This window comes from Oncorhynchus masou, chromosome 22, assembly GCF_036934945.1.
Source record: "Oncorhynchus masou masou isolate Uvic2021 chromosome 22, UVic_Omas_1.1, whole genome shotgun sequence".
Classification (NCBI taxonomy): domain Eukaryota; kingdom Metazoa; phylum Chordata; class Actinopteri; order Salmoniformes; family Salmonidae; genus Oncorhynchus; species Oncorhynchus masou.
The window spans coordinates 8,518,710-8,529,356 of NC_088233.1; the positions used below are offsets into that span (position 1 = coordinate 8,518,710).

A 10,647-nucleotide genomic window follows, 5' to 3' on the forward strand; every position below is an offset into this window, starting at 1 on the left:
CAGAATAAAATGGCACTGAATAAAGTTTAAAACAAGGAAGTGATGTCTAATTCTGAACGTGTCCAAAAAATAAATAAATGCTTGTTTGTTTTTCATTACAAAACGCTTTACTATAGTGTGCCTTAATGAACATGACCCGGGAAAAGTCATACAAAACCTATATTCAAAATTAGCAGCTCAAAACGACAGTGTAAAGAAAAGACTGAGAGGACAGTCTGGATGTAGTTGTCTCACCTCGTATCATCCACATGCCCAGGCTCAGTAGGAGTTTGAAATCCTTGTCCATTTCTTTCGTCAAGTATCCTCTCAAAAGCCTTACGCTACGCCAAAGTAAGTTCGAGTGTGTACTCTCTACTTGGGACAAGCGCAGTTGGGTTACTGGAAGGCTAGACTTTCTACTCTGCTGTAGGCTGTGTTACTAGAGTCCTGTTGTGTTGGTAGATACAGTTTATGGTCTTTACCGTTTGATATGCGAGTCACACCAACTGTAAGTACGAGCCATTTCCTCTACCTTATGTTAAACTCAGATGGAGGACTGAATTCTCCAACATTTAAACAGCGCTGATTGTGATCCGACTCTGAACTAGTCCCTGCGTATACAACAAAGACCATGTTTGAGGAGAGGTGTGTCCACAAAGATGTCTTTTTGCAACATTTCGGTCTGCACATGTAAAATTTGATTCACTAAATTGGAATATTGATCAGAGAATCTCTGAAAAGTCCTGTTTACAGCTAAACACATTAACGGGATCGGATTCCTTAGATACTGTGAGTTAGTTTGGTATCTAGGGCTAGGCCACTAGTGGAATACACCACTGGTCAATGACTAGAAGGAACTCAACCTTTCAATATAACCCCCTTCCCCCCCCCCCCCCAACACAGGATGAGGTAGGTTTAAAATGTTGACAATTAGTTGAATAGTTTTACAGAAAGATCAGATTTGTGCTGTCAATATGTAGGTGTGCATGCTGAAAGCAAAGCACCATTTTAGAAACTGTTCACACTTGTTAGTCCACTGGAACTTCACGCGCCAAAACCCTAAAAAGATGCCAACACCAAAACGAGTCCAGACTGTGCTAAATTGTAAAAAGTTAGTCAAGGCTACAACCATATTTGCATAAATCCCTATGTATTTCAGGTGCCATAGACTTGAATGAGAAATCATAGTCACTACAACATTTACGTTGACGTCATGAACTCGTCTTCGGCCTTGAAAAGCTAGAAACGCCACTTTAAATGTGCAGACCGGTCTGAAACGTGTGTTTGTCTGCAGCTTTTTGAGACCATTTTCACCTTTCGAACAGTCTTAAAATGTGCAGAAAAGTTGTATAGGCCACTGCTCTTGAACCATTAGAATTATAGAACACCCAAATCGACTGACTAAACTTAAGATTGGGGACGTAATTTACTCAACTATAACCGTATTGGAAGTGTGCATAAAAGCGCCAGACTCCAAAATGTGGATTCGCTGCCATTGAGCAGTTTCAGCTACAGACGTGTACAGCGACTCCACTTAGATTGCAGTAGGCATGGACGCTGAGAGACACTAGGAAGCCTGTCGTTGCAGTAGGCATGGACGCTGAGAGAAACTAGGAAGCCTGTCGTTGCAGTAGGCATGGACGCTGAGAGAAACTAGGAAGCCTGTCGTTGCAGTAGGCATGGACGCTGAGAGAAACTAGGAAGCCTGTCGTTGCAGTAGGCATGGACGCTGAGAGAAACTAGGAAGCCTGTCGTTGCAGTAGGCATGGACGCTGAGAGAAACTAGGAAGCCTGTCGTTGCATTTGGTAAAATTCAGGCGTTTAAAACTGAAATGCACTACACCACTGAACATTCAGAACTAAAGCACTGAGAGCTTTAAAAACAAACACATGGCTTTTAACACTCCCTGTAGCCTATTATATTAGCCCACTGACCGCATGGTAGCAACATGGAGCAAAACAGCGGATTAATTGACCCACTAAAGCAGTTAATTTTGTGCATCTAAATCGCCGAGTTCATCTTTAAAATGGGAACGCCTCAACAGTATGTTCGGTCTTATTTGTAGACATGTCGCTTTATTCAATAAGTAGTGTTTAGTTTATGTATAACTTCACCCATACCAAGAGTCCAACTATATTCATCACATAGACAGTAGCCCCCTTTTTCAAGGAAATATTTATTCAATGGGATCAAGGGACAGTGTCGATCACATCTTTTCCAGCTCAGTTAAATATTAACAAATTTACAATCATGAGGAATGTAACAAAACAGAAAACAAAAAAAAACAGCCTTTCAAATAAATCTCATCCCATCAGGACCCTCCAGAGTGAGTAAAGTGTGGCCGATGGCCTCGACTTAGCCTGGTTCCAGATCTGTTGGGCAAGAGCACACAAACGGATGTGGGACCGGGCTAGTCTTGATTGGTGGCTGTTGGGTATCCTAGCCAGCAGGTGGTCTTGGCTAGACAGACTGAATCACACCGATATTTCACTATTGTTCTCACTTAACACAGATAATGGAGTAGAAACAAACACGAACAGAAGTGTAATTCCGTCTGGGTCTCCAGTTGAGACTTCGGCCTTTGTTGTGGCTCAGCTCCAGGATAGGTCCATCATTACACCCTTCCTCATTTACAGTGCTTTATAACTCATCTTTGTCAGTTGCCTGTTGGCCAGAGAGAGAGGGAGGTTGATTGGTTGTAGTTTCACCATCATTAACTAAATCCATGCAAAAACAAGGCATCGATTGAAACTATGAATATTCAAATTAGAACCTCTTCCCCAGGCTATTGGGCACAGCAGATGAGGCTGCAGGGAGGAGCTATAGGAGGATGGGCTCACTGTAATGACAGAGTCAAACATGTGGTTTCCATACATTTGATACAGTTCCAGCCAATGACAAAGAGCTTGCTCTCCAATAGCTCCTCCTATCAGCCGCCTCTGGTGCACAGCGCGTATAAGCCTGGTATATCAATGATTCAAAGTTGGCCTTATAGTGGGAGTGATCTCACTGTCTCGGCTAACCAAAGCCAAGTTTGACATGTTGGTCCACCAAACATTTGGGCGTTTGTGCCTGGGAAGGAAGTTAACCGGAACTATGAAACCATGAATGGACATAATTTCCCAACACTGGCCAACCAAAACGTGTGATCTGTGAGACTCACCGCTTCTTCATCTGGTATTTCCTCCTCTTCCTCAGTCGCTTCATCCTCTGCTGGCTCTTCAGGCTCCTCCTCCTCCGGCTCTTCCTCAACCTGCAAGGGGCAAAACAGGATTAGATTTAGTTTCCTCAACATGTAAAGTCAGAGTAACACTGCATTTATTTTTCAAACAGGTGGGATAAGCCCTGAGCAACACCTTCCCTTTCTCCGGTCCTCCAGTCCCCCCCCAACCAGCACATGTTGTAGCCCCAGACAAAAGACAGATTCAAGTCATTGAGGGCTTGATGATTGAGTCAGGTGTGCTTGGCAAGGGCTAAATCACTGTACCGGAGGGAACCGCTTGTCTACAGCACCACTCAGGTACAGAATTTAGGAGTCGATCAAGTCTTATTGTGTGTTTTGCAAGGCTGTGACATGCCTGTTCGGTGAGGTCCACATTCATACTGAGCCGCAGCATGCGCTCAATCCGGTCTCCGTAGGCCTTGGTGTCTTGGAGCTGGTAGCCCGAGCGCAGCGTGGCTGTCTCAAACAGCACCATGGCCAGGTCTGAGGCAGTCTGGTCCTCGCCACCCGCCTGCAGGTGAGAGAAATAGAAGGGATGAGAATTGAACACTCAGCGATATGACGTCACCTCAAGCAGCACTGCAGAGGAGCACAAACCTCATTCAACTGACGGAAGAGAACATCCTCACACCCCCCCCCCAAGAATCAAATATGACAGAAATGTCACAAGGTTTATGCATTACAGGTTGTGTGAATACTTACAGAAACACGTTTCAGCATCTCCTTGATGAGAGGGTGCTTCGGGTTGATTTCTAATGTCTTCTTCTGGCTTGCATAATAACTGGAAACAGAGCGAGAGAATTAGGAAACCCGAAGCACAAGTAGTGATATCAATATCAATGATAACATTTGGATCCTTTCACAAAGTAGGAATGCGGAAGTGTTCGAGGTACTCAAACAGAAGCCTTAAATGACCACTCACTTTGTGGAGATGTCTTTCCCGGTCTGGTAGGCCTGCGCCTTCATGATCCTCTCCATGTTACCAGACCAGCCGTACTGGCTGGCTACAAGAGCACAGGGGGACTTGGTCAGCCTCTGGGACAGGATGGCCTTCTCAATCTACAAGAGAACAAAGGACACATTGTCAAAAATAGATAAGGTTGTCCACAATATCATTTCATCCAAAAACATTAAAAGGCCAGATTCTCACTTGAGAATGTTTGTTTTTTTATCTCGTGTGAGCTGAAGCTGGACCTTTTCCCCTCACGTTTGGGTGTTGAGCAGCTAACCGATCGCTGCAGCTGTACATAGTCCACCCAATTTACGTACCTCATCCCCATACTGTTTTTATTTATTTACTTTTCTGCTCTTTTGCACACCAGTATCTCTACCTGCACATGACCATCTGATCATTTATCACTCCAGTGTTAATCTGCTAAATTGTAATTTCTCCTACCTCCTCATGCCTTTCGCACACAATGTATATAGACTCTAAAAGAAATTATACTGTGTTATTGACTTGTTTATTGTTTACTCCATGTGTAACTGTGTTGTCTGTTCACACTGCTATGCTTAATCTTGGCCAGGTCGCAGTTGTAAATGAGAACTTGTTCTCAACTAGCCTACCTGGTTAAAAAAGGTGAAAAAAATAAAATGTTACCTTGTCCTTCAGGGCATTGTCCTTCATCCAGGTGGTGAGAGGTTCATACTCCTTCTCCAGGGCCTCCCTTGACTCCTTGGCCTTGTCACTCTCGTCAAACTTGATGCCCTCTTTGGCCACGTTCTGGAAGCGTTTGCCATCGAACTCTGGCAGAGCCTGGACACAGTACTCATCTACTGGCTCGGTCAGGTAGATGACCTCATAACCCTTCTTCAACAGACTCTCTACGAAGGGAGAAGACTCCGCCTGGGGGGGGGGGGAGGACATTACACAAGGGAAGACTTAAGGTTAGGAGCAACATTAACCTAAAATTACACTAGATTGCTTACACCTTACAGATCTGCAAACATCAGGGGAAGGGGGTAGTGAGCAGATTGGAACCCGCAGCGTGGTTGCATTCAGAGAGGTTACTTTAACCTCGGTGTTAGGGGGGCAGTATTTTTTAAATTAGTGTCAGATGACAACGGTCCCGTTCACGGGATGGGGTGTCACTACAGGTTAACGTCATTTGGAACACAGAGTTGAAGATACGAAACGGAGGGAAACACCAGAAAAGGATAGCGTTTAAATGAACCCAGTTTACGGTCAACTCCACCCACCTCCTTTTAGCTAGTTCCAGACATGAAGTATGTCTGATCCTGCTTCTCCATCTCTATGTATGGCCACCGCCAACACCAGGCCACCGCCAACACCAGGCCACCGCCAACACCAGGCCACCGCGGCAGCCTAAGAGGCCTAGACAGTGTACCACTACCCACCTCCTTGCGGCTGGTCCCGGCCATGAAGTAGATCTTGTCCTGCTTGTCCTTCATCCTCTCTACGTACTGCTCCAGGCTGGCCAGCACCGTGTCGCTGTTGGAGGTCTGGAAACGCAGCAGCTTAGCCAGACGGGTCCTGTTGGAGTGGTCCTCAATAACACCCAGCTTGATGTTGGTGCCAAACTCCTTCCAGAACTTGTCGTTGTACTGCTCTTCGGCGATCTTCTTGATCATGTCCAGGGTCTTACGCACCAGCTTCTTACGGATCACCTGGATGGAGGAACGCTTCGTTACTCACGCTGACATCACTACGACGGTTAATAACAAGTCATTCTGTTCAAATCGTATCTTCATTAGGCGCCAACACTGACCCGAAACAGGTAACTTGTCTAATTAGAGAAGCGCACCTTGAGCAGCTTGTGTTGCTGCAGGGTTTCTCGCGACACGTTCAGGGGCAGGTCATCAGAGTCCACCTAATAAAACAATCATTAATCACTGAGAAAGTAATAACACGATTAAAATGAACAAACAGTCATTTTTAACTGTACAGCAGGGTCAGGGGTCAATTCCAATTCAGAATACATTTTTTAAAACCCTGCTGTACCAAGTCTTAAATTAGTTATATAATGTAAGCTATGCAAGGCTCACTCACCACTCCCCTGACAAAGTTCAGGTATTTGGGCATCATGTCATTGAAGTCGTCGGTGATGAAGACTCTACGGACAAACAGCTTGATGAAGTCATTCTTCTTGGTTCCGTACTCGTCGAACATGCCCCTGGGGGCGGCAGCGGGGACAAACAGGATGGACTTGAAGGTGACCTCACCCTCGGCTGTGAAGTGGATATGGGACAGGGGCTCGTCCGTGTCCTGGAGAGGGGGGGGGGGGACGACAAAATCGAATTAGAACGCCAATCAAAAAAAAAAGGTATTTATAAAGCCCATGTGAAACCCTTTGACAACTGTTGACATGACCCCAGTCTTGCCCCCGAAGAGCAAACTAAAATGGATGCTTCGGCGAGGAAGAAGTCAGAGTCGCAGACTGCATACCTTGGAGAAGGTCTTGTAGAAAGCCTTGTACTCGTCTTCCTCTACCTCTTTGGCAGGTCTCGTCCAGATCGGCTTAATGTCGTTCATCAGCTCCCAGTCCCACACAGTCTTCTCAACCTGAACCAAAGGCATGGAAGTAATTTTGGGTTTATAAACTGTACAAAAGGAGAAGTTTGCGAAACTAAAACTAGTCAAGCTGTTTTGTTTTTACCTTCTTTGTCTTTGGCTTGTCCTCCTTCTCATCCTCCTCTTCCACCTCTACCTCATCCTCAGTGGCATCTTTCTCTTCTGCCTCGGTGTCCTCGTCGACGGGCTCCTCAACAGTCTCAGTCTGGGCAGGTGGAGGAGAAGGGAAAAATGGCAAAATGTTATTCCTACAGCTCACTGCTACAATGGTTCACCATAGTTTGTTCCTTTGACAAACTGGTCTCAAACCCTTCCTCTCCTTTATCTATAATAAGCTCAATTCCACCATATTGTTTCAACCTAAATTATTTTGCCATCAATGCAGATCGAGGGGGACAGAAAAAAAAAAATAGTAGTTCCACTCCCAATACCTTGCTGGACCAGACATAGATGGGGAAGTTGATGAACTGGGAGTACTTCCTGACCAGGTTCTTGATGGTCTCCAGCTCCAGGTAGTCTGTAGCCTCCTCCTTCATCACCAACCTGGACCAATCAGAAAGACAACCGGATAGAACCTCGTTAGTGTCAAAACATGAGTCAGTCAAAATAGATTGAGTCGAGGTCATGGTAGGTTGGTGTTTTGAATTTCAGTGAGGGATTCTGTCCTGTATTATCTTATAATCTTATCTAATTATCTTAACACTACACAAATTCATTTAATTCATGGCCACTGTATGAATACCATAGCCTTGTATTCAAAAACTTTTAAATACCGTGGTCAAATACTAGGAGCATGGCGCGGCAGGGTAGCCTAGTGGTTAGAGCGTTGGACTAGTAACCGAAAGGTTGCAAGTTCAAACCCCCGAGCTGACAAGGTACAAATCTGTTGTTCTGCCCCTGAACAGGCAGTTAACCCACTGTTCCTAGGCCGTCATTGAAAATAAGAATTTGTTCTTAACTGACTTGCCTAGTAAAATAAAGGTAAAATAAAATAAAAAAATTGCTGGTCTAGAACGCCAGTTCTCACTTTTGGAAGTACAAAAAAAGGAAGTACTTATGACTGATGTGTGGTTGTATCACCTAGCTATCAACTGTAAGTCGATCTGGATAACCATCTGTTAAATGAACAAATGTAACCATAACAAATGTACTCTGAGACACTTACGTGATGGTGGTGCCCCTTCCTAGGGTGTCTCCACGGGGGTCCTCGATCACACTGAACTCATTGGAGTCAGACTCCCAGATGTGCTGTGTGCCGTTGTTGTGCTTCGAAGACACAATCACCTTGTCAGCAACCAGGAAGGCGGAGTAGAAGCCCACGCCGAACTGTCCAATCAGCTCCGAGGTGGACTGGCCCTCACTTTCAACCTCTGTCATCTTGTTCAGGAACTCGCTGGTGCCAGACTTGGCGATGGTACCCAGGTTTCTAATCAGGTCTTCTTTTGTCATGCCGACACCCGTGTCTGTGATGTGGAGCATGTTCTTCTCCTTGTCAGACTAGGGAGACCATGAAGAGAACAGGTGAGCTCAACCTCAGAAGTCCTAATGATATTTTATTAATAATTTCCATGTCTTACAAAGCAGAATGGTTCCGTCAAATATCTTTCAAAGACTAACCCTTCCTCCAATTCATATTTCCTCCAGTCCTCTCTTAACAGCCTCAAAACACACTGGAGAAGGGCTAAGGGGAAGGACCTTGGACCATCTCCAGTACGGTTGAGAAGAGTGCGAGGAATTGAGAATGAGGACGTGACCATGAAACACACCTTGATCTTGATGGTGAGCTCCTCGTTGGCTGCCAGTGCGTCCTCATTGGTCAGAGACATCAGTCGGATCTTATCCAAAGCATCAGAGGCGTTGGAGATCAACTCCCTCAAGAAGATCTATAGACAAGAGGACAGGATGGTTACTGTGAACGTAAACCTCTGGGTTGGTTATGGTCGGAGCCACTCATCTTTTACTGACTATACAATCTGGAGTCATAATATTAACCATCTCAAGATACAACAGACAGGAAGACAAGGGAAGGATGGGGAAGTGTCCGGGAATCCTGCAACCCTAACGTCACTCACCTCCTTGTTCTTGTAGAGCGAGTTGATGATGAGTTTCATCATGCGGTTGACCTCTGCCTGGAAGACATGTTTCTCTGACTTCTCTCTAATCTCTTTGATCTGAGCTGCGTTCAGCCCGTCCAGCTGGATAGACTCCTCCTCTCTGAGGACAGAGACAATGATATTTCAACAGGTCAGTTGCAGTCACACCGAACTGTCGCTGCAACTGACCGTCACCTTTCTTTTCCCTGTGGATGACCTGTCATGTTTTACTTTAAGGTTTCCAAACAATTGTGTCGGATCTGTGCAACTACCAAACACATCAGTAATGAGGCTGAGACCACCCCTCAAGAGTCTGGTTTCTCTTTTAAAGTTTCTCCCTCTGACCTACCTCTGCACCACCTCATCATCTGTCTTGGATCCATCTCTGCTCTTTCCCAGATCATCCTCCACAGCGCCGTCGATGTCAAGCTCATCTTCTGCTCTCACAGATGCTGCATAGAAACACCACCCAAGTTAGCAGAGTAGGTGAATTCATGGAAAACTCCAACCCAAAAACTATTCCATCTTTTGTGGAACTTTGAGTGTTGACAAAACATTTTACGATCTTCCAAGATGTAACTCAATACAGAAATCATCAAGTATGATACATTTGGCATCATATGACATAAAATACATGATACAGGGATGGTTGTCTGTATTTTGTGTGTTACACGTCTTGAAAGCTTGAGTGCTGACAAACAAAACACGTTGGGACTGTCAACGGCCTAATGAAAGAATGTAGTTTCCCCGTTGAGTTACAAACTGAAGATGTTAACTACATTGAGTTTGAAACAAGAAATCAGAAAGGAGATGTGGCCTATTCAACCTGACAGAAACAAAATGGTATAATTCAGTCACGGCATATATATATATATTCCTTAGTTAGCCAAAATGACAGGAAATACAGATATCTCCAACTAGCTACGCTAGAGGGGATGAGCAAGCCAAGGCTAACGTTACCGTTAGCCGTTGTGATCTGTGGTTGCTAACTAGGAACAGGATGTTTGCTTAGCTTACAAGGAAACTTCCAGAAACGCGTGAAGCTGTAAGAAAATCTCCCAAAATCAAATTCAATGAATAAATCAAATTCTTAAAAATAACAAAAAATGCAGAAAGCCTAGTTGTTTCCGTATTTAACTATTTAAAAAAAAAGGTGAAATACAAGCTCACGATTCAGATGGCTGGCTAGCAATAAAAGAGAAATCAAGTTCAAATGCTAGCTCGTATGGATAGACACGGCTAATAGCGATGCTAATAAAATTAAACATCCTCGGATACTCACCGAATGCTAAAAGTGCACAGAGCAGCCCAATAAACCAAATCCGCTTCATTTTGTTACAATTATCGTCAGACAAAAGACGTGGGGTTAACAACCTATACCTCAGCCGTACAAAGCGCACACACAACCGCCTTGACAAGGAAGAATGACAAGATCCAGCTCCCCAACAAAAGCACCCCTTTTAATAACCCCCCCAAGACGGACCAATCATAGGGCACCACGCACAAAACACAGCCAATAGCAGCAGGACATTTCACAATCTACAGGACGTTTTCTCCCAATAGACGTGTTCCATGTAAAACTTAATACATGAAAATCGTGGCTTGTAACCATTGGCTAAAGAGTTCTTCTTAGAGGTACATATTTGAGGCAACTACTCTAAAAGATTGCTCAACAAGCAATGTCTATGCATGTTGTTTAATCAGTGGTTTTTAAATATTAAATTGTATTGATGTGATGATCATTTATCGATATTCTATTTGGTCACTATAATGATAATGTTTTGTTTCTAGAAGCTGATAGGCTTCTATCAGTGTTGCT

The 10,647-nt window shown here is 44.5% G+C and overlaps 1 protein-coding gene across 1 annotated transcript; it reads right to left on the bottom strand.

The window, feature by feature from the left end:
- Positions 1-2,136: 2,136 nt before the first annotated feature.
- LOC135508957 (endoplasmin-like) lies at positions 2,137-10,268 on the bottom strand. Its single transcript, XM_064929195.1, has 17 exons — positions 10,111-10,268; positions 9,178-9,280; positions 8,808-8,949; positions 8,502-8,618; positions 7,901-8,232; positions 7,167-7,278; positions 6,821-6,940; positions 6,610-6,726; positions 6,214-6,429; positions 5,969-6,034; positions 5,562-5,831; positions 4,804-5,049; positions 4,126-4,262; positions 3,906-3,984; positions 3,559-3,714; positions 3,144-3,233; positions 2,137-2,644 (listed from the first exon to the last, which is right to left on the bottom strand). Exons 1-17 carry the CDS (start codon positions 10,157-10,159, stop codon positions 2,621-2,623), a joined length of 2,376 nt encoding a protein of 791 aa, XP_064785267.1. The 5' UTR covers positions 10,160-10,268; the 3' UTR covers positions 2,137-2,620.
- Between the last annotated feature and the right edge of the window lie 379 nt (positions 10,269-10,647).

Excerpts from the sequence above, each read along its gene's own strand:
- LOC135508957 (XM_064929195.1), bottom strand. The coding sequence starts at position 10,159 with ATGAAGCGGATTTGGTTTATTGGGCTGCTCTGTGCACTTTTAGCATTC. Across the intron at positions 7,279-7,900 it reads GGAAGGGGCACCACCATCAC|GTTGGTGATGAAGGAGGAGG; the intron begins GTAAGTGTCTCA and ends TGATTGGTCCAG. Across the intron at positions 3,985-4,125 it reads GGGAAAGACATCTCCACAAA|TTATTATGCAAGCCAGAAGA; the intron begins GTGAGTGGTCAT and ends CTCTGTTTCCAG.